Genomic DNA, 23,564 nt, shown 5'->3' with positions numbered 1-23,564 from the left:
TTAACAAGATGGTGCAGTGCGATGTTCCGCCTTGGCCATTAGTAGCCTTGTTGGGATATGCGAAGGGCATGCTGAGGGTTGTGAGGAAATGTGTAGCCCTCTATATTAGCAAGAAGAGTGGCACTCCACTGGGGAAGAGGTTTATCTCCTTGACATCCTGGCCGAGGGACAAATGGGCCCCCCTACTCAAGTACTAGGAAAGTGAGACAGCTTTAGATTGGGGTGAACTGCAGTGAGATGAACAGTGTATTTGAGGAGGCGAGATGGGGTGGAAATGTTATTCATGATCTTGTGCTCAGAGGCATCGGGAGGTGATGTTCAGATTGGGCACGAAATGCCAGGTGAAGTCATACTAAATGCTTTGATGGTTCAACTGGCTGTTCCTGGGCAAAAGGGTAATACGCTTGCAAGAAGTAGTAGACTGTATAAGATACCCTGATAGATGTGTAAAGCTTTAACACTCTGGCTGTTGTGAGGGCTCGGATCACAAAACACATGTAACAATGATGCATGGCTTTTGGGTTTGCTGTACATTTCCCTGTTATTCTGATTGTTGCTTAATGAAAAAATGCATTAAAAAAAATCCCTCTCCCTAAAACATGCTCTCACAGGACAGTAATTATTATTTCCCACAATATGCTAAACTAGATACTTTTAAAGATTACAGGTAAATACATTTTTTTTTTACAAATCTATTCATCAATTTTCTGAGCAATGCTGCTCTAAAGTGTTAAACATGACTAAGTTGGGTCAAATTCAGGATATTTGTTTGGAATAATCCAGTTAATTTAGAATAGGAGGCATCTTTCTGCCTGCTTGGACCCAAACCAGGATTGTGGATGGAAAGAATGATGCAACTCCTCCTGCGCCCCATTGATGGTAATTGGCCACCTCCTTTTGGTTGAGCTTTTAGTCAGGGAGCCAGGATGACAGAGGCCTTCTGGCACACGTTAATCCAACCATGAAGGAGATTAATACACAAATGACTATTGTTTGCTGTGCTGATCCGCATACCTGTTCTGTTCAGGACATAACATGTGCGTGTGGTTAACTGAGTAAACAAACTAAAGGATACGTGTGTAGTGCTGCTACTTGGAAATGGTTAAGTATCCTCACATTATTAGGAGGCTGAGGTAAACAGTACAATTCAGTCTCCCACAGTCTTGCTTACTCCTTATTGCATGGTCCTGGTATGAAAATAAATGTATATATTTCTGGTGAATGGTTAGAAGTGAAGATTCCTCACCTGTTAAATATCTATTGGCCTCCGATTGGAAGACTGGATCTGGAAACTTCGATAGCTCTGGGGCCGGCGCAGAGCTCTGGAGCCAAATCACACCCGTCTCAGGGAAATTGTTAGTTACCTTTGTTCCATGCCATTTACCTTGTATCCGAGGGCACTCTCCTTTGCTTCTTTGCATTTTCCGCATAGATGCTTTCTTATACATTTTGAGTGCAGTGCTAGGGATGTCTCAAAGTAATCCACTGTGCGCATTCAGTTGCTGAGGTTATGTTCTCAGGCACTTAGTTGTGTACTGTTCCCCGTGTGGGTGGGACAGTAGAGCAAGGGTGGGGGTCTGAGGACAGTGGTGGGATCGGTAGGTTAAGGTTGTGGGGTTTAGGTGGGTAGTGAATTAGGAAGGAGAGAATGGGTGGGATGGATGGATGGAGGGGGTTAAAACCAGAAGGAGGAGTAAAAAACAGAAGGTTTACATAAAAAAAAAATCAGGGTTACTAAAGAGACTTGGATTTTGCCAGAGAAATTGCAATGGTCAAGTAAGGCGCCGGGAACACGTACTGTTGAAGAATTGGAGAGTAGTGTCTATTTGTTGTTCTTTTTTTTGATAATGAGTAGCTTTGGGGATAATTTATGGATTGTAACAATAAACGTCAGGGGCCTGAATGATGTTAAATACAAGAAAGAAATACTGTTGTGGAAGAATTAAGATCATATAAGCCTGATTTGATTTGCATGCAGGAAGCTCATACTCAGCATGGCAAGAAGTATGTATTATATACTTTGGGTTATGAGCTGCTAGCATATACAACGCAAGACACATCCACAAGGAGTATGACTATTTTGCCCAAAGAAGCCTTGCATAAAACCTTGGCTAAACGTGGGTGATGGGTAGTATAGAGGTGCACTCGCCAAGCATTAAGGTATTCTTTGCTCTGTGTCTGGCCCTATTACAGATGATCCTTTGATGATTGAATGCCTGACAATCGAGCTAGCTCAGTGTCCGACTCCAATTATAATATGTGGTGATCAAAACTGGCATACAAGTCGCAATCCTGAGTTGATATACAAGAGTCGGAAACCTAAAATAAATAAGGCATTGCTATATTTAAAAAAAAAAGCGCTTGGTCTCTTGATGCCTGGGCATGATTGAATAGATCAAACACAAAATATACTTTTTACTAATGTCCCAAGGGAAAAAATATACAGGATTAGATTATTTTTTAATATCCCTAAATTTATTAAACAGTTTGCTGCTGGCATAGTATGCCAAAATAATCCCTTGGTGCTAGATTTAAAGGTTCAACACGTGGCCAATCTTGGATCACAGTGAATGTTCAAGCATGTTCTACTTGTCGACCCTCGGTACATTGAACATATGAAGCAATGGATCACAGACTTCTTAAGGTGGAATTGGGGTAGGGCTCCATCCGGAGTAGTTAGGGATGCATTTAAAGCTGGAATAATGGGAGAGACTGTTGGCTTTCCCTATTCCAAGAATAACTTACAGACTTGTTTACTCCAAGAACTACGGGACAGTTGGCCAGATTAGACCAAGAAAATGTAATAAGAAGCCGTACGAACTGATCCATAGCTTCTATAGAGAAAGAGTAGCTTGGAGATATCTGGCGCATTGACTGGAGAACTACGGGTATAGTGATAGTATTGGAAGGATCCTAGAAGCAAAATCTCATCCGAGAGAAGTGAGGAGTATGATTACAGCAGTCTCAAAAGACCTGGGGGAGCTCGTTTATGGATAGGACAAAATAGTTACGGCATTTCAGCAATTTTATCAGAAATTGTGTTTGGAAGAAACCAGTGATACAGGACGCCTGATGGATTATTTTCTTCATTGAGGTCCATCTTGAAACATTATCCAAGAGAGAAAGAACAGAAATGGTTGGCTTTGCAACTCTAGCTGAAATTGCGGCAGCTTATAAAAGTTTACCATCTGGGAAAGTCGTGGGTTCTGATGGCATTTCCTCAGAGTTCTGATCGCATTTTTGGTTTTTAATACTTTCTAACATGCATGCGTTATTTACAGTAGCGCAGCTTGGTCAGGGGGCACCAGAATCCTGATCCAGAGCTAATCTTGATCTCTTTTATTAAGAAGGGAAAACCTTCCACAAGTACTGGGTCATACAGACCCATATCCTTGGAAAAAATGGCCAACTTAACATCTATTCCGAAATCCTTGCTATGTGTCTGGGTAGGTCATTGCAAGATTAGTTACTCCGTTGCAGCACAGATTTATTCCAGGAAGAGGAACAGTGAATCCTATTAACCATTTCATTGCACTGTTCGATACTACAGAAGCTCAAGGTGTGTTGCTTGCTGTGATCCTTCTGGTCTTTTGGACTATTTATGGGGAGTTCTGCCTGAAATGGGTTTTGCCTCTAGGTTGTCAAATTTATACAGATGCTCTATGCGAGTGATACCACCTGGGGGCCGAATGCGGCCCTCCTGACCTTTACATGCGGCCCCCTGGGCAACATCAGCACTGAGCTGCTGTTTACTCGACCTAGCACTAACATTAAAAAAATGTTTAATAAATAGCAGCATTTATTTAAAAGTTATTTGCAGTTAAATAAAGGAAGTAACGAGGGTGCACTGCACCCCTTAACTTTAGGAACATCTTTATTTTTAAAGACTTTCAACCTGTAAAAATATGATACTCTTCAAAATGTGTATTTCATTAGCCTGCAGAACCTTTGTAAATCAGATTATAGCAGTGCACTCAGAAGTTTTTTTTAAGTGATTGTTTTAAACATTAATTTAGAAACGCTCATGCTCCCACCCCCCACTCTCAACAATGCCATTAGTGATTAAATCCAACACAGGAGAAGGTTTTGCGTAGCACACATACTTAAGTCTTATATTGTGATGTCCTCTTATATGTAATAATAACATGCTTAAAAATAGAGGAATTGAAATAAAATAATTGCCCAGGATCACACGATTTGGTCAAGTAAGGAAGCTGGTATTCATTTTATATTTTCGGCTTCCACATTGTGAAATTCAGTTCAGCCACTCGATGTACATGCTTTGCGTCCCCTACACCCACTTTACGCACCGACCCCTGACACCACCACTACTCATCTTGTGTTAGTGTGGCCCTCGATCACACCAAAGAGCAAACTTTGCTGTCCCCAGGAATAGGTTTCTGAGGACCCATGCTCAATGCGAACTCTAGAGACCGTCTGCAGCTAATGGGGCAGGAATCTATTGACATAATATCCTGAGGTACGCGACAGTGGAGCCCATGTTCTCCACTCTTGTTTGCTCTTTATATTGAGCCCTTTTTTCAGAAGTTGCTGTTAAATGATATGCTGCTGCAGAATTGATTAGTCAGAGCCACTCGAATTAGGGTTGACAAAATTATGCAAGAAGAAAAGGCAAATTATGTGGGATAATGTGGCATCTTTTTTACAGCATTATTCATAACTTTTTACACATGGTAATACTGTTTGGAAAAATATTTAACCTCATTAGTACCAGTTTAGCAACCAAATACAGAAATAAGTAAAAGAAAGGTGACAATGTAACCTCTGTCAAGGGCCTTCCATTGCGTGGGACCAGATGTCGTCACGTTTTAGTAACTTTTGATCCATTTGAGCTAGACATTTTTTTTCTAAAATCTGCAGTTTAGGCACCAGCTGATAGATTATGTGGCATATGTGGAAGATCCATAATTATGTGGAAAAAGCAACAAAATCGCATAATTCCAATGGCTTTGGGTTTAATGTTAAGACAAAATAAGCACTTTATATATTTTGCAAGCATTTTTATAAGTATCCATTAAAAGCAGACTTTATAGAACTCAATGCTCTTATGGCACGTGTCATAATGAAACTTCCAGTGACTCCGTCAATTAAAGCTTATACTGGGTAGTAAGCAGCCCTTACATTTGGTGATTAACCATTTGCACACATTTACATTGCTTTGTGGTAGCAGGCCCCTTGGTGAGAAGGTCTATTTTTTTCTTTAGCTCAGTTCCGCCCTCTCAACACTTGAGTACCCCACCCCCACCCTTTTCACTTTCACCCACAGGCACTGCAAGGTGCACATTAACCTTTCGGGGATGGCGGTTTCTTTTATGTTTAACAAAAAGTATGGGAACTGGTTTTGTGAATAAAAAAAAAATAGGCACATCGGTCCCCACAAATCCTGCCCACTTCCACATGCAGATATCCTTTCTGGTAAGTTGAAGGGCAGCCTACAGGGTCGCATTCAGAAGCATAGCCCTCATCATCCAGACCTCTGCGGCTTCAGAGTGACGGCCCAGGAGAAAGAGGAATAGAGCAAGATCCATGGATGGATACCATCAAAGATATGGACCATAGGAGGGGTGCTATCTATGAGATAATTTTTCCATCTACAAATGGACATATGGGAAACATATGGGGGCTATTTTTTAATGAAAGGACCAACACTACCATTAATATAGCAGGTGAAGTGGCACTGGGACCAAGACTGTGAGGGGGCCACTACACTTCAATTATGACTGTAGAAAAGAGTGAGTCGAGCACCATTTTCCTTGCTAGTATTGGGGCCCAGGCCACCATTGTTACAAAGGGAACAGAGCCCAAGCACTAGCAGGGGAAGATGTGGGACTTGGTTCCCTTTTTTTTTATTACACAAGAGGACAGACAGTCTACCCTGAGCCTCAGTTCTAGGAGTAATATCTCTGCGTAGTAGGCTGAGGACGAAGCCTGTTTCCTAGGGCTGTAAGTATCATTGGTGCTGCCAGGGCAATGGCACTGAGGCCCAGTGGTGTGAGAGGCCAACTAACCCCAATTATGGTTGTTTTACTATCCTTCCTCGTTTGCATTAGGCCCCAGATGACAGAAGAGGTATGGCGCAATATCGAGGCCCATGTTTTTAACAAAGTGCCAATGACACGCTCTGTTTCACAAGGCTGTAGCTATCATTAGGGACGCAGGTAGAGTGGCACTGGATGCCAGGGGGTTAAGGGGCTCACTGTATCAGAATCATGACTGTCTCACTCTGCAAAAGAGGCATGGGGCCCTGATAGCATTAGAGATGAAGTAACCGTTGATGCAAAGTGTGGGAAACATGTGGGGGCTCATATTTGTCTGAAAGTATCAGAGAGTCTGTGTCAGGGCTGAGAGGATGGCCAGGCATGGTAAGGAAAGGCAGATGCAGAGAGGCAGCCTACTACTCAGGCTACAGCTATCATCAGTCCCGCAGGTACATCTGCATTAGGGTCCAGGAGAATGAGGGGCTCAAAACACCCAAATTATGCGAGGCTGAGTTTTTTGGTCAATTTATTTTTTGTGTGACATATTTGCTTTTTTATACTGCTCATATTTTGTGCAGAATTTAAGCTACAGTACCCTTGAAATGATCTCATACTCCTAGCCCCCTACGCTCAGCCATACCACTCCCTCTCCTTCAAGTATTGCCATAAAGTTTAGGAGGGGGGCCCGACTTCAAAACATTTTCCTTAGGGGGGCTCAGAGCAAAAAGGTTTGAAGACCTCTGGGTCAGGGAACAATGGGGGACTGACCTAGGCCGTGTCCTGACTGACAAAGAGTGGTATTACTGATGCATGAAAATTCAACTAGTCTCCCCCAACCACCGACATAACATGCTCAAATTTAAATTCCTACATAAGGTATACATTACCCCGAGCACGCTTGCTAAAATAGATCCCACCAAATCCTCCAACTGCCCCAAGTGCAGTGTGCCCGAGGCTTATTTTTTTGTCCATCTTACATGGACTTGCCCTCATAAAAGGGCTTTCTGAGGTGAGATATTTGAGCGCCCCTCCTTGTTGACAAATGTTGAGCTCCATCCTGACCCCCTTATAGCACTCTTGGGTCACGAGGCAGATGTCCCCAAATCTATCCACAGATACACTGCAATTGCTATCCTGCTAGCCAAATGTGAGATTGCGTTGCATTGCGGCAGTGGAGTTCGTCCTACTGTTAATGCCTGGATTAGTAGTTTGATCTGTTGTGACTCCACTAGTGAAGTGTTTGCCATGCTACAACTGCCTACCTCATGGACGAAAGATATTTGGCAATCTTTCCGGGACTGACTATTGAAACCGACTCCCAGGACTAGGCTCCTAGCATATGGTTGCCACTCACTGTCCATACAGCTATGTACCTTTTGAATGCTCCGCTTTTTAATGTTGTTGTAATTCCTGTGCTTGCTCCTCCTTCCAATGCAATGCCTTGAATGCTGTACCTTTTGATATTGCCAATGACTTTGTTCCCTACAGGGCTCTATCCATGGACAGTTATACTTTATAGCTATAAGTTGGGCACTATGTGGGTCATTATAATGATGGACGGACTTCTGTCCGTCCGCCATCGTATCGTATTTGGGACCGCCTGCCTACAAGGTGGCAGTCCCACAGCACAAATTACAATGCGACTGCCAGCGAGGCGGTCACATTGCCTATGTTGTGCATTTTGGAGGGTGCTGCTGACTGCAGCACTAGCCACAATGCAAAAAAGGGAAAATTTACATTTCCCTGCACTATGTGGCAGGCACCATGCAGTGCCTGCCACATGGTGCAGAGGTATGTGGGGAGCACCATAGGTGCCTCCCAGGGTCTGTGTTTAGGGTCCAGGGAGCAAGAAGGCCCGATACGGGCCCCCAAAGTCCCTTTCTGCTGCTGGTTCATTGCGGGTAACCACCATAAACAGGCAGGCGGAAAGGGACATCGTAATCCCTACGGCTGTGCCTGCTAGGCATCGCTACCATTTTAGTGATTGGGAGGCCCTCTCTCACACCGGCGGGCTCAAGGAGCCCATCGGATGCACGGCGTCGGAGTTTCCAGCTGGCATAGAGCTACTTGCCATCCTAATGTGGCGGGTGGGGAATGACCTTTTGATGGCGGGGAGACCGCCACCAAAACCCTGTCTGTGGCGGTCTCTCAGCCACCGTAATGACTCCCAAAATTTTGTATTATTTGGTTTGTAAAACCATAAATAATGTTTAAATTAAAAAAAAAAAGAAAAGAGTTCTGGTATAAATGGAGGATATGCAGTATTAGCTACCAACTCGGGTATAGACTTTAGAGAGATTGAGAAGGAAGCAACACCCTTTGTGGTGTTATCTGGATATTGGCTGAAGTGTGGTAAAATACATGTAATTTGTAATAGGATAGAACTGACAAATGATAGACAGATTACAGTTGAAACTTACTTAGGAATCAAGATATCGCCTAGTATAGAGTAAATTGTTTTTCTGAATTACAATCCGATGTTAGATCAGATTGCAAGGAATTTGAAGCGATGGAACAATCTTAAGCTCACGCTTATTGGGCGATGTAACATTAAGATGTCTATACTGCCTAGAATGCTATATCAATTTAGGGCTCTACCACTGGAAGAGGGTCTTAAGTGGTTTCAGAAGCTGGACTCAATCTGCAACAGCTTTATCTGGGGATATAAGCGGGCAAGAAGAGCTCTCAAGCTATTTCGGCTTCCGCTTGCCAGAAGTGGCTTAGCTCTTCCTAATTTTAAATGTTATTATTTTGGTCTATGCTGCAACACATTGACTATCTGGTTACGGGCCCCAACATTCAGGATCATAAGTTGAATAGTTTTCCTTCATTCCATGAATATAGCTAGGGCAAAAATGCTCCTCTTTTGTTATTGAAATTTATAGAGCAGAGCTACTATAAGAAGTAAAATTTAAGGCCATAGTGGTGGCTGTAAAGGTATGAAAGAAAATAGCTTTTCTGATGCAAATTGCTAAATGTAATCGCTATACTGCCTATGGGGCTCCCCTCTATTTCCATCAATATTTCATGACATGTACTGTAAGAAGTGGGATGAAGCCGGTATTACATAATATTGGCTTTACTTTCATAGATGGTAGCGTACGCTCTTTCAAATTTCTCCAAGAAATGTTGGGGAAACAAGATTTTTTTAAGTATCTTCCAATCGGACACTTTTTGGACTCGATCAATGCAAATGAGATTAATGTGGCAGAAATTCATATAGTAGACTTAATGAGATCAATGAAGGGATTTACTGTTGGGAAGTTATATCAACAGCTCTCTGAATAAGAGGTAGATTATGTTTAGGGCTTCTGGTTTTATGATATTTATTTTTTGGACATTTCCGTCTGCATTTATCCATATTTATTATTTGTCAACTTTATCTGTATTTATCCATATTTATTATGGGTTTTGTTAAAAATAAATAAAACTGAAACTGGTATAGTTCCACATTTATCTAACCAATAAATATGCAGTCTTGCTTGCATGACTTCCAGGTTTCAGTGATATGAACCCCCGCAGAAGATAAATCAATGCACTTATATGAAGATATGTACATTTCAGTATCAGCCTTGTGCATAGCTACTGCTGTTTAAGCCTCTTTACTTAAATTCCTTTCTTTTTTAACCTCCTCACCTATCAATTCACAAAGTTATTGGCCTGGCAGTCATGGCAAAGTGTATTTAGAATCACTCAAAAAAGCACCACATTTCCGTTTTTATCCACATATAATAATACATACAGACAAGAAAATAAATGGTTTTCTGTCTATATTTATCTTTAAATATCAGTAAAAACGGAAAACAGGGAGCCTTAATTATGTTGAGTTACTGTCAGTAAAATGGGCAGGTAAAATCAATAATAACAGGGGCAGTCTATTTTCAGGAGTCGTTAACAACGGGGTATTACGTTTTGCTATCTGCCAGGTCAAAAGTTAATCATTTTAAAAACAATTTAAATTGTATAGATGGTGCTAACGCCTCAATTCTAACTTTCCAAGATGTGGTGAAAATGAGGCGGATGAACTTGATATGTTTACCAACTGTGCTGCTTTGACGACGTAGTGGGTAAAGATTGGGGAGTTCCTATCCACCATCATAGGACACAAACGTAGGTGACACCACAGGTAATTTTATTGGAACTAGATCGTCTGACAGTCTCAAATCCGACGACTAGCTACTCCTGGTTTGTGGCTATGGTTCTTGCTAGAAATTACATAGCAAGAGTATGGTTGAACCCTGATCCCCCGTTATTTCGTCAGTGGAGGGCACTTTATTAATGTTATCATACCGAAAACTGCCTGTTTAAGCACAAAGGCAGAAAGGCCAAAAGGTGGGCGGTAAAATCTTTAGAAAGAATGTTCTCGAACTGTCTAGCTTTTGTAAGAAAACGCTTATTCAGTCTTTTAACATCACTAGGTTGCACTATTGCAATTCCCTCGTCGTATGACTTCCTGCCTTTCTTTTCATAAATTGCAGTTTATACAGAATGTGGCGGCCCGTCTCATCTTGGGTCTCAGTTGGAACACTAACATCTTCTCTCACTTGTCCTCAGTTTACTGACTGCCTCTGCGGTTGCCCTGTATCTTTAGCTCCATGTTTCTGCGCACACAGGTTCGGGTGTTTTGTTTGTTTTAACTTGACATGCTTAAAAGACCCCTGTAAGTAATTTTAGAAGAAACCAATCTCTTGAATTTCACAAATGACTAAATAACATTTGTTCCTTTTGTAAATTGAGTACCTTTATCCCTCTCGTGCCAAGGCACCCGATGGGTAATTACACTCTTTAGCAATTAAAAAAATAAAATAAAGCTTTCTGAGCAGGTACATTGTAGAGTTTGGGGCATCTTGGTCACTATGTTTATTTTTTAAATGATGCTTGGAAACTGTTCTAATGAATCTACAAACATGTTATGCTGTTGCTTTGGCAGTAAAATCGACTTTAAAGATTTACAACATCTTTTTATATTTGGTGTTCATAAAAATGGGAGCATGGTGATTGTCATAAGGGGAAAAAAGTCAAAATTAATTATTAAAAAAAACTTTGAGCGGTGTTCCTTCTAGTTTAATGAACATAACCTCTACTGCTTTATTATTCATACAGCTCAAACCAAAGACAGTTAAAATAAAATCAAAACAATCTGCATAGTTTGTTGTTTTGCTATTGCCCTCGTTTATTCTCTTTGTAGTTTGTTCCCTCAGCAATTCTTTCCCAATAAACAAGTAACTGTTTTCTTGCTACCTTAAGGTAAACCTTGCCTAAGATCGTTTCCAGAGTATTCAGTGTTAACAAACAAGCTCTATGTTGCAGTCTTTTTTTTTTAATTCGAATAAATGTCTTTTCCATTGATAACATTCAATTTCTTTTTGAAGGACACAAAACACTGTCTAACTGTGAATCTTACTACCTTGCGAGTATGGTGTTATGCATGCAGCAAAGAAGTGTTTTTAGAAAGAAAACTCGGATCGCCATCTGAAGCTATGAAACCTAATCAACTGAAGGAAGTGTATGTACAGGTATGTTATATTATTCCCTGTTAAAGGTTTGAAACTTTTCAGCTAATATGTTTTAGTCGTACAGCTATCTTTAGCTATTGTAGTACAAATGGGCAATTATTAGGACTCAATCCTTTCTCCACCCTGACGCTTCACCAATAGTATAAAAACTGAGTATTCCTACCCAGGCCTGAGTTTTTGGAGCTTGAGTGAACATGGTGCTGAGTCATAGAGAACGCCTCTCCTAAAACATTCTTATTATGTCTATGTGCGGGCGGCATTCGATTGTCTTTTTTTAAAAGAAGCAAATTATAGTTTGGTGTTGAAATAAAGTCAAAACATATAGCTGATTTAATCTTTTCTTTATCACAAAAAATAGACCCACACCAAGGTTTATGTACAAATACTTAATTATCAAATTTCTATATTTCACAAGTGTTAATGATGTTCAGAGGAAAACTTCCCACAAATAAGGATCTCAAGAGAAGTTGATTGAAGATTTTCAGACTAGTCCCATAGGCCAGCGGACCTGTGGATCTTGCCGTTTGCAGGATAGCGTCTTGGTCCCGAAAGTTCAGGACCCGGGCTATTATGGGGCGAGGTGGTGCCCCCGTCTTCGGGCGACCACCGGGAACTCTATGGGCCCTCTCCACCGTAAAAAGGTTACTGAGGCCCTTAGGCTTGAGATGTTGCAGGACGAGTTCCTCGACAAAGAGGTCCGGAGTCAACCCCTCCGACATCTCCGGCACTCCCAGGATATGGACGTTATTGAGGCGCGCCCGTCCTTCATATTCATCGAGCTTTCGATCGAATTGAGTCTGGGCCGCCTTAAGGTCTCGCACCTCTTTCTGCAGCTCCGAGACATCCTCGATGAGACTCGTCGTCTTAATTTCCAAGCCCTTGACTTTCTCCGCCGTTTTAGTCAGGTCAGCTCTTATGAGGCCCACTTCGATTGACACAGAGTCCAGTTTAGTGTCCATCTTGCCCAAGGATGATTGGACCCCGGTGATCGCTGCCATTAAATCTTTCATTGTAGGGTCCTCAACGACCGAATCACCATCCCGACTACTAGTCGGGGTTACGTTTCACATCAGCCGGGCACCCCTTGGAGAGGCCATACTTGTCTATTTTGTTGGTCTGAATCTGACGAGTATTCTTCGCCGACTTCGACTGGGGGTTCTCCGGGTCTCCTCTCGACGCCATTGCCACCACCAACCGGGTCCTGGCAGCTCCCTCCGCAATGCGACCTTAGACCAAGATAGGTGGACTCAGGACACCCCGGCTGCGACTCTCTCGCGATGAACCGGGATCCGACCGATCACTTCCGGTCCCAGAGGCCGATGTTGTCGCACTCCACTACGGACCCCTCCAAACTTGGGGTCCCGGCTTCCACATCCGTAGGCCTCAAAGTTTCGGACGACGATAGTCTGTCGCCAAAGCGCCCAAATGAACCAGAATTTCACCTAGTGACTCAGGTGCTGGTCCCCCACCCGATGGTAGGGACGGGGTTCAGGATAATATGCCGGATGGCTGGTCAGAATGTGGCGGCCGGCGGAGCCGAGACTCAAGCGGCCATCTTTGTCGCTGGCGCGGCTCCTCCCCCTCCTGTGGCAGTCTTAAAAGCAACATGACAGAATCCAGAACTACACACCTCCCTCCAAACAAAATAAATAAATATGTGAAGTACAAAAACTAAATGAAAACTCAAAACAAATAAGTACAACCTCAATGAGAAAAAAAAGTAAAATAATAATTGAAGGATACTGACAATATGATTAACTCATACAAGATACAGGAGTGAAGTCAACTTACATAGTCTTTAAAACAGAGTGGCCTCTGTACAGTTCTACTCTCTTCTTAAACACCTCAATTTTTCATTTCTCCTTCTTCAGAGTCACTCTTTTCCACCCACCCACCTACCGTCCCCACCCATCACCAATTCCAGATGCTGCTATCATCAGTGTTGGCAGCATTGTCAAACAATTTAATGACCTTCACAAGCTTAGAAAAGTTAGACTTAACTTTGCCAGCAGCAGCCCAACCACTGTGAAACAAGTGTCCTCTCTAGCAGCCAGGTGCACTATACCTCATCAACATTGTAACCTGACAGTCTTACTGTGAGGAATCTATCCACCTGGAACATTCCCTGTACGATTCTTCCTAAAGGAAACATAGCAGAACCCAATACCATATACTTTTTTATACATTCCCTTTTTGTATTTATTTGAGTTTTTATTATCACACGATGCATGTCAAGTACAGAGTAAAAAATACAACAACAACAAAAACAGCTTGGTTGTTGCTCTGGGTATCGTAGACTGTATACTTGCCGCCGACTTAAAGAATCTGTTGAACATAATGATGTATTATTTTTGTGGGTTGGCCTCATGTTCAGAAAGTTACAAGTGAACACCTTGTTACCCATTACCATTTTACTTTGTAGTCACTCTTTTTCTTTTATCTTAATTTTTTCTTTTTCTTAGGAAATCCTTGAACCTGTACACAAAATGACCCCTTGCTGAAAAATGAATTTGTTTTTTATTTTAGCAGTCTACAGTTTTTTGGCATCACCCAGGATTTCACATCTGTTTTGCCCACATGTAGCAATAAAGAATAAAAATAGGAAATGACTGTTTTCTTAGACTTTGAAAGACATCTCGCATCTTGATACCTCCATTTGTATTGTGAGAGGATGGAGCATGTGTCTGTGCCCCTGCAAGGAGTCAGACACTGTCTGGACTTAATTTTATCCTAAGAAAAAAAGTCCAGACACCATCTTGCTCTTTGCTGGTACACTGAGACTCATGTCTTAACCCCAGTAAGAAGCTAGACGTTGGTTGGATTTTTTCTTAGTATAAAAAACCCCCCCAAAAAGCATCTGGCTCTGTGCTGGTGCAAAGGAAGGCTTTTATTGAATTGGTAATCATTCTAAGATAGAGCTGTATAAAGGGAACCAGTAAATGGAGATTGGAAGGAAATAAGGAAAATATTACTCCCTCATTTCCAGTCTGCACTTCCTGGTTAATTTCTTCTGTTGCTGTGTTAGCAGGGGTTTTAGAGCTGGGCTGAACGTCTTGCCTTCTCTCCCACCTCCAGTTTATATTGGGGTGGAGCTGGGGACAGTAATAACTGCCTTTAGCCTTTCCTCTAGCTCTCTACACAGCTCCCTCCTTGGATCGACCTGGTCCATTCAATGTACATGTGACAGCGGCCATGACATCCCACACATTAATATCCTCAGTGATGACATTTATGATATAATATGTAAGGTCATAAGTAGTGTGTGGTGGGTGCCCAAGTTGTAGTTAGCTCTCTGAACCGTAGCTGGCGAATTGCAGTGTTTACTTTTACTTTTGAACATTAGTTTGATCTCATTTCAACTCATAACTATTACATCACTTTATGTTATGTTAAAGGAGCTTGTTAAGCGCACATTCACCAAGCGGGTTTCATGGCGCTGAGGAACAGGGAGGCGGCATCAACAGGGAAAAACATTGACTTATGCGTAAGCCTGAGAAAACAGCAGGGTCTTAAGGAGTTTTCTAAACTGGGTACAAGAGGACATAGACCTCAGTTCCATGGGGAGAGAGTTCCAGAACTGTGGGGCCAGGACCGAAATCTAAGACCCCCGTGCTTCTTGCGTTTAAAAGCAGGAGTGGACGGTAGGTTCAGGTGAGAGGAGCGCCGCTCCCGGGAGGGGGTGTAGCGCTGAATCTTTGATGAGACAAAGACTGGGCCAACACCAACAAGAGCTTTAAAAAGAATGCAACCCATCTTGAATTTACAGCGCTTGGCCACGGGGAGCCAATGAAGACTTCATTAGGGGGCTAACATGATGGTGTTTGGGTTGGCGATAGATTAGCCTGCCCGCTTGGTTTTGAACCAGCTGCAGGCGACGTAATTGGCAAGCTGGAATGCCAACATACAAAGAGTTGGCATAGTCGATTCGAGAGATTACCAGGGCCAGAGTGACCAGAGTCAGGGCCTCAGTGGTCAAGAATCGGCTGATCTTTTGGATTCTGCGAAGATGGTAAAAACAAGCTGAAACAACCAAGCTGATTTGAGCTTTCATGGACCAATCGCTGCTGATGATAATAACTAAGCTCTTGACAGAGTCAGCTGGGCGTGGGGGACTAACCAGGGCACGGGGGCCAAAAGTTGGTGTTCCATGGGTTGGCAGTGCCTCCCGTGAGGATCAACTCGGTTTTATCAGGGTGCAACTTCAGTTGGTTAGTATACATCCATTCGCTGATGAAGCTCATGATGGTTTTGAAGTTGAGCACTGAGGAAGTCCGGAATCAATGTTGAAAACCAACTGGAGGTCATCTGCGTAGTTGAAGGTTTCAACCATTTTAGTGCGCAGGGACCAAATTAAAGGAAGTAGATATAAATTAAAAAGAAGGGGCGAGAGGGAGGAACCCTGGGGAACTCCACAGTTCATCTTGATTTTCTGGGCAGAGAAGTTGGCAATACGTACTGCCTGAGATCGGTTGCTGAGGAAGGATGAGATCCATTGCAGGGCCAGACCCTGAATCCCAGCACAGCCGACACAGTTGATCAGGAGACCATGATCAACCGTGTCGAAAGCAGCAGACAGATCCAGGAGCACCAGGGCCTGGGTGAGGCCTTTATCAGTCCCCCTCCTAAGCTCATCCATAACTGTCAGTATAACTGACTCCGTGGAGTGTGCAGGTCTGAAACCTGCCTGGTGTGGGTCAAGGAAGTGGGACTGTTCAATAAAGGAGCTGAGGCAGTTAGTGGCATGGGCCTCCAGGATTTTGCCCAGATAGGGGTGGAGGGAGATGGGACGGTAGTTACCAAGGATCACCGGCTCGGCATTGGATTTCTTCAATATTGTGACAATTTCAACAGTTTTGAAGATGTCAGGGACAGTGCCTAGTTTGAGAGAGTTATTGAGAAAAGAGAGGGCCGGGTCGGGACAGGCGAGGAAGGCTGCCTGCAAGAAGTGAGGGGGGCAGCAGTCCAAAGGGGAGCCTGATCTAAAAGTTTTTAGGAGCTTAAAAAACTCGTCCTTAGAGATAAGGGGGATTTGATCAATGACGGAGGGGTTTTTACAACTGAGGGGGGGTCATAAAGAGAGCCGAGGGTGGTAATGCTAGCCTTAATGCCGGCAATCTTCTCGATAAAGTAAGAGTTAAGGGAATCACATAAAGATTGTAATCTTAGTTTGTTTTTTCAACAAATTTCTAAGGTTTTTCCCCCAATATAAGGGAAGATCATATTAGCATAACTACCTAGAATGCCTCTCCTCTCTAGCCTAACACATTGGCTCCTGTCAGAGCCACCCTATTACCACTATTATACATGCTATCTGTAGGTATTGTTTTTAAAAAACAAATGTTTTTTGGTACGGCGTTCTAGCAAAATACCCATTCCACGTTTTTTTCTGGAGTGGCTGCCTTCCCTGCAGGAGTGCTGTAGTGTAGACCTCACCCCTTAAAAAAATATAAGTATTTAAATATAAGTATTTACCCATCCCCTCCTGACTAAGCACCAACACCAGCTATCTACAGTCTGGAGATTGGTAATAATGCCAAACCTTTTATCAGTTCCTGCACACAAACCCACACATTAAATGCTCCCAAAGCAAGCCAGCACTTCACTACCCAGTGCGCAATACCCCTGCAGTATTTAGTGAGAGAAGCACACCGCAAGTAAACCCACAGGTGTACAACCTTTCCACCCTATCCGTCTCACTCTCTTTGGACATGTGCAGGTGGTGGTGTGAAACAAGGTCTAGATGGACCCTGGAAGGGAGGGGTGGGTTTGGTCACTGCACCAACCCTTTGTGGGTGGCCAACTCTTCCACTGTGTACAGCTCTAGGTCATGTGCAGCCTTCTCCCTACACAGTTTTTGTCCATGCGCTTTGGGGCATTGGCTGCAGGGCCTGGCCTCTAAAAAGTGCTTGTGCCCAAACCAATCCCCACAAACCAGATAGCCAACCATCTGCTGTGCATGTCCTACAGTCGTGTGCAGCAGGCGTTTGGCCGCAGGGCCTGGTGTCTGACCAGGCATTGCGCCCATCTATCTTCAAGCAACCACTCCGAGCAGTGTACAGTTGGGGGTTCGCTGCATGTCCTGGCCATCCCTAAAGACCCCAAACCCTCCATGGAAACACACCATACATTGTGTTCATTTATATTTTTTCTCTGTACATCAGCGATACCACAGCTCAAGCTTCACCCCCATTGTATTGTGGGATCGTGCAAGCATCCTCATCAGGAGAAGCTTGCACAGTCCTGTGGTACCATGGGGAAGAAGTTTGAGCGGCAGCACTTCAGGAGGGTGCGGTATGTGCTAGTACTGTGGTACCAGCGAAAATAATTTTCACCCCCACCTTTATATTTTTGTTGGGAGGGGGTGAGGAGAGCTTTAGGGCCTTTTAATGGCAGCCCGCAACATTATTCTCTAACTTGCGGCAATCCAATCAGCTCTCTTAGGACTGGTACCAGGCCCATGGTACTGAAAAGGCCAATGGGATGAAAAAGCACCCTTTGCCAATAAGAGGGCTTATTGTTTAATTTTTAGAAACACGTCTTCCATGGGACTAACTGTCCAGATATACCTACTTTTTATGATGATAAATATTAGTTTTCTTCCAGTATGTCAATTTTTGTCTCTTAAATAGAAGGATTTATAATAGAAGAAGGATATGATAAATAACATTAAAAGAGAGTCCACTGGAATGGCCAAACTCTCACAACAGTTATCTGTTCATCAGCATGTCTTTTATCAGATTTCCTGGCCCACACATGAGTTGGATTCTGTTAAAGCATTGGCTATTCGAATTTTTAAATAACCTTCACTTCTGGAAGTAGGTTCCACAAAGTGATACTTAAGAATGCCTATACTGCCTGCTGGTGTACAAACCCTATGTTGGTATTCAGAAAGGATACACAATCTACACAAATCTAAGGACTAGAATTTAAATGTAAATGTATTTGGAATGGCAAAAGATTTGAGTTTTGGCCATTCACATGCAGTTAAGGTTTGGTTGGGCGAGTTTTTTGGATTTCTCTGGGTTAATGTGGGATGATGATCTAATAGAACAATTTGAAGATCACTAAGAGGAGTTTTTACATTGCCTTGTTTTGTATTGAAGGTTCTAACCAAACCAGTGACCTGAAGAGGTAGTGGGAGTAGCACTTGGAAGGCTGAGCAGAGAACAGGTTTTAAAGTGAATGACTTTTTAACTTTTTCATTGGGTAAAAACTGTTGCACTAGTTCAGGACTAGGATGATGATCAAGAGGGTATGGTTGAGTCTACGAAAGTGGGAATAAATCTTATTGATAGAATTAATCCAAATTTTGTCTAAACCATGTTTTTTTTCCTTTAAGGATTATAAAATGCCTACTGGCCTAACCCTAAAAAATCCACCAGCTGCAGTGCTTGATGATCTGGATACAGAGGTGGATGAAGAAGATGAGCTTCGTACAAGAGGTAAGTGGACAATTGAAAACATCTGAAAGAGACACGTTAGTGATAGATTCCTTATCTTAGAATATCCCCAGGCGTCAGACTGGATCCTGAAAGTTTTTCATCCGCAGTACCCCTGCGCGTCAGAAGGTGGCGTCGCGTGGCTCCGCTTTCGTCGCTGGCGTCGTATGTGCCGAGATGACGCCAAGGAGACTACTTAGGCGCCATCCATGCACGCTGACGTCAGTTGTTTCTTTTTCCGCGTCCATTTAGAGCACATACCTAGTCACTTTTTGACTAACTTTTTTGAGAGTCTCTGTCTCCACTATTTTGAGTCTTTGACTCCTGGTGCCAAGTAGGGATGCCTGGGTTTAAATCCTGTGGGGCCTGTCGCCATAGGATGTCGGTGGCCGACCCCCTTGACATCTGTCTCTACTGTTTGGAGCGCAACCATGACTCCCGGTCATGTTCTGACTGTCTGGCCATGGCTCCGAAGGCCTTATGGGAGCTGTGCCGTAAGCTTCTGGGGCCCGGCAGTCGTCGCCACGCCTTTCGAGATCCAGGGGTCGATCGAGGGACCGAACGCGGAGCAATCATCATCGCTCCTCGAGGTCGAAGTCTTCACACTCTGAATCGGTTAAGAGACTTCATAAAAAGAAGTCGAAATAACGCTTACGCGCTCTGACGTCCCCCCGTCGGTCACCGGACGCAGACGAGGGAGCCGAGGGTACCTCCCACGCGGCTCTGTTGGAGCCGGTGAGTCCCGCGGCCTAACCACCTTAACCGGGTCCGTCGGCAACTCCGGCGCAAGATTTTCTTGCTGCCATGGACCGCCTTTTCAGGCCTCAAGCTCCCGCCGGTGCACCTTCAAGCCCCTCGGTCCCATCTGAGGGGCCTCCCTTGCCGCTGGCTCCGCTACCGGCATCGCCTGCGGCTCCGGCCCCGGCGCCCCCCTGCGGCTCTGTTCCAGGCGCCGCAATGGGTCCAACAACCTCCCTAGCATCTGCTTGCAGAGCATTTTTTGCAGGTTATCAATCAGGTTGTTAGGGCAATAGTTGGAGGGCAAACTGGAATCCCCTTTTTAAAGATGGCACAATCTGCGCCTCCATCCACGATTGGGGGGAATCACCCCCTCCTTCGCGATGACATTGGAAACCACATTATTATAGGAGACCCACACCCCAGGCTCGAATTTGAACACAACAGAAGTGATTGATTTTGTTCAGACCCGGGGCTTCGCTTGAATGCAACCACAGCTCGCTCAGTTTCCTCCATGGTGAAAACTACTGGAGGTAGGGATGGATTGTTGCTTAGCCCCTTCATAGCCCCTGCAAGCAGGGCCAAGCTCAGAGGCAAGATTAGTGGAGTTAAGACATCCAAAGTGGGCCACCCAATCACAGGGTAGAATGTATGTTTCAGCGGGGCTACCTGTCCTCCCATCTAACTGGCCAGTGGCCAGAATTTCCTTTGTTCATTAGCTATATCAGCGTCCAGTAGGTCGGACCAGATGCCATCTTCCCAAGCTCCTTTAGCTTCTCTTTAAGCAGCCCAATAAATGACCCTGTTTCCCCCTGTAACCTGCATGCCTCCCTCTGTAACCTGCATGCCTCCCTCTTTAATAGATTGAAGCAGGATTGCCTTGGCCTTTTTGCGCTGGCTTTTGAACTAACCTTTAGTCTGCACTGGGGCACCCTCTTGACTCCTTGCTGAAGAGATTTCTCAGCTAGGTAAATACCATGTTGTGCTCTGCTAAAAAAGCACCACACTGTCCTCCCAGTTGTGGTGGCTAAAATTGTGTATAAGGCCCTGATTCTCTCGGTTGAGGAGCCAACACCAGATCAAATGTGCTTGTTAGTGCTTGCTTTTTAAGTTTTCTTCTACTTGTAAAATTCATACTTGAGTGACCCTTTCATTTGGTCACATCTACACGTATGGAGTTTGGGAAGAGGCACTTTACCTTTTGCATGTTGGGCTTTAGAGCTGGTAAGGGTCACTGTAGTGAACACAAGTAGTGGAATATTTAAAACAAATGTGCATAGGGTAGCCTTTCAGTTTAGCATTGCAGGCCGGGACACTATTCCCTATAAAAGAATAACATATGACACTTGTCTGATGTTTGTCTTTGGAGCCGATGGTTGTCTTTGGAGCCGGTGGTTGTTAGGAGGCTGGTTCAATGAATGTTGTGTTGTGATTGGATATGTTAAGGCTAGGGTTCCCATTGGCTGAAGGGGTCACCTGATTTCTTGGGCTATAAAAGGCCAGGGTTATGGCGTCTCAGCCCGGACTTCGAGGCTAAGGGCGGAAAGGACAAGGGCTGCTACCTGTTTGAGCCTGTTCGAGACTGACCAGGGCCAGGCCCAGAAATGCTGCCCATTGTCCCGTTTAGCAATACCCAGCCCACACCATCCACAAACTTAAGGTACTAATGGATCTATATATTTATCACTTTCTTCTAATTTAGCATTTCCAATGCTTTACCCTATTTCTCCGCCTATACATCTATCAATATATCCTCTACATCCACTCTCATTTATCCCAAACCCCATACCACTACTATGATCCCTTTCTTAACACTGTCCTACTCTACCCCTCCTTGTATCATGACACCTCTTTCTACTATATCTATCCCCCAAAACAAACCTTTCTAAACTCTTCCCTCTGACTCTTCCCCTCCAAAACTCTTTTCTACTCATCCAAAAGCCCCCTCCTACTGCTAAAACCTAAAAACTAAACAAAAAAATCCATCACTCTTTTATCCCTCCACTATCCTTTCAATCAAAATTAACAGACTAACATGTTCACTTCTCAAATTCCATATTCAACTATACTAATTCACCACTAATCCTTTATGGGCTTCCAGAGTAGCGTTCTTCAACACCCCATCAGGGGTAACTAGGGGTATATGAATGCAAACCTTTCATCCCTCCGCTATCCTTCTCACTCCAAATTACTGACTGATATCCACCACTGAGATTACTTTCATATTTCACCATACTAATTCCATCCCATCAGGGGTAACAAGTGCTATATGAATGCAAACCTTTCATCCCTCCGCTATCCTTCTCACTCCAAATAACTGACTGATATCCACCACTGAGATTACTTTCATATTTCACCATACTAATTCACCACCAAGCCTTTATGGGCTTCCGGAGTAGCGTGCTTCAACACCCCATCAGGGGTAACAAGCGCTATATAAATATAAACTTTTTTTCCTCCTCTATCCTTCTGCTATCATTCCAAATAACTGACTGACCTATCCACCACTTAAAATGTACTTGCATGTTTCACTATACTAATTCAACACTAATCTTCTATGGGTCCCGGAGTAACGTGCTACTTGCCGAAAAAGCGATTCGACGCCTCGTCAGGGGTAGTCAGTGCTATATAAATGCAATTACAATACAATACAACAATAGAAAGCTGCATTCACCTCAGAGGTTTGGCATTATTGGTTACAGATATGTCAACGGCGCCTCTCAAAGTAGTTATTTCTGTGTGCCTCTGCCATTCATAAAAACATAATACTATACCAATGGTCCTTTTTGACTTATCCAAGTCATGGCAGTTTCTAGTAAAGTAGCCTGACGTGGGTTGCACACTTTGTGCTTGGATGTATTTCCAAATCTTTTTCCCTTTTGGCATATGTATATATTTGTACCACATGCATTCTTTGGCTGTAGTTGAAATTCTCTTCACATATGTGGTTTGTAACAAGAGCTTGGCGCTATAGACATACTCGAGTATTGCCCCTAAAATGTGATTTGATTGAACCTGGGATGGGCATTGCTGCAGGAGAACTGGGACTCTGTGGACCTCACAAACTACAAAAGGAAAAGGGATGGTTGCTGTAAGTCATTTTATTAACACCTGTATATAACAAAGAGGCTTTTTCGGCTTTTGCTGATCTGGAATATGTATGGAGATGTACACATTTTACTTGCTGAGCCTAAGAAGGGGGGGGGGGGAAGAGGGAGGGGAAGTTGTTGGTTTTTGGGTTTTTCTAAAACTAATGTAAGGTTGCATGCTGGTGCAGTACTATTTGAACTGCTATACGATACACGAAAGTCATATTGGGATAAATGTTGTAAACGGTGGCTTAACATATGGTCTGTATTATTACGAAAGCTGTGTCTCAAGCTGATACGTTCAGAATGTATATGGTGCTTTATCCCGTGATGTACTGTAATGCAACCTTATAATAAAACTATGTTTAAAAAAAAACCATATGTGGTTTGTAACTTTCATAAATTAGGTTTACTATGTCGATGTCTGTACTGTGGGGTAGTTGTTAAGAAGGTTGATTCTGTTCCCTCATTCCTTGCAGGTCTTACAGGACTTAAAAACATTGGAAACACTTGTTACATGAATGCTGCTTTACAAGCTCTGTCTAATTGGTAAGTAAAGCAGGGTTCACTTTGATTTGATCAGCTGTATCAGCATCTTTACAGTGCAAGCTAACTGGAACAACAAACATCTGCTTTTTTGAGAACTTACTATGAAAATACCATGCCATAAACTTTAAATATAATATATTCATTTAAAAAATGAAAAATGTAGCCTCCCATTCAATGCATTTTGATGTTCTCAGTGACCAGTTATGGGCAATAAAAAATAATACATGTGTTTAT

General features: G+C 43.3%; 1 protein-coding gene across 2 annotated transcripts in view; it reads left to right on the top strand.

The window, feature by feature from the left end:
* Positions 1–23,564, top strand: part of USP33 (ubiquitin specific peptidase 33) — a 325,757-nt gene that overhangs the window by 59,269 nt on the left and 242,924 nt on the right. For both annotated transcript variants that reach the window (XM_086954140.1, XM_086954147.1), the window contains exons 5-7: positions 11,372–11,515; positions 18,855–18,957; positions 23,261–23,330. In XM_086954140.1, the coding sequence (XP_086810266.1) occupies positions 11,372–11,515; positions 18,855–18,957; positions 23,261–23,330 (317 nt within the window). The remainder of the gene's footprint in view (positions 1–11,371; positions 11,516–18,854; positions 18,958–23,260; positions 23,331–23,564) is intronic.

The sequence above is a fragment of the Lissotriton vulgaris genome, chromosome 1_1 (assembly GCF_964263255.1).
Source record: "Lissotriton vulgaris chromosome 1_1, aLisVul1.2, whole genome shotgun sequence".
Classification (NCBI taxonomy): domain Eukaryota; kingdom Metazoa; phylum Chordata; class Amphibia; order Caudata; family Salamandridae; genus Lissotriton; species Lissotriton vulgaris.
Note: the sequence above shows the minus strand (reverse complement) of the source record. Positions and strands in the feature narration are given on the sequence as shown.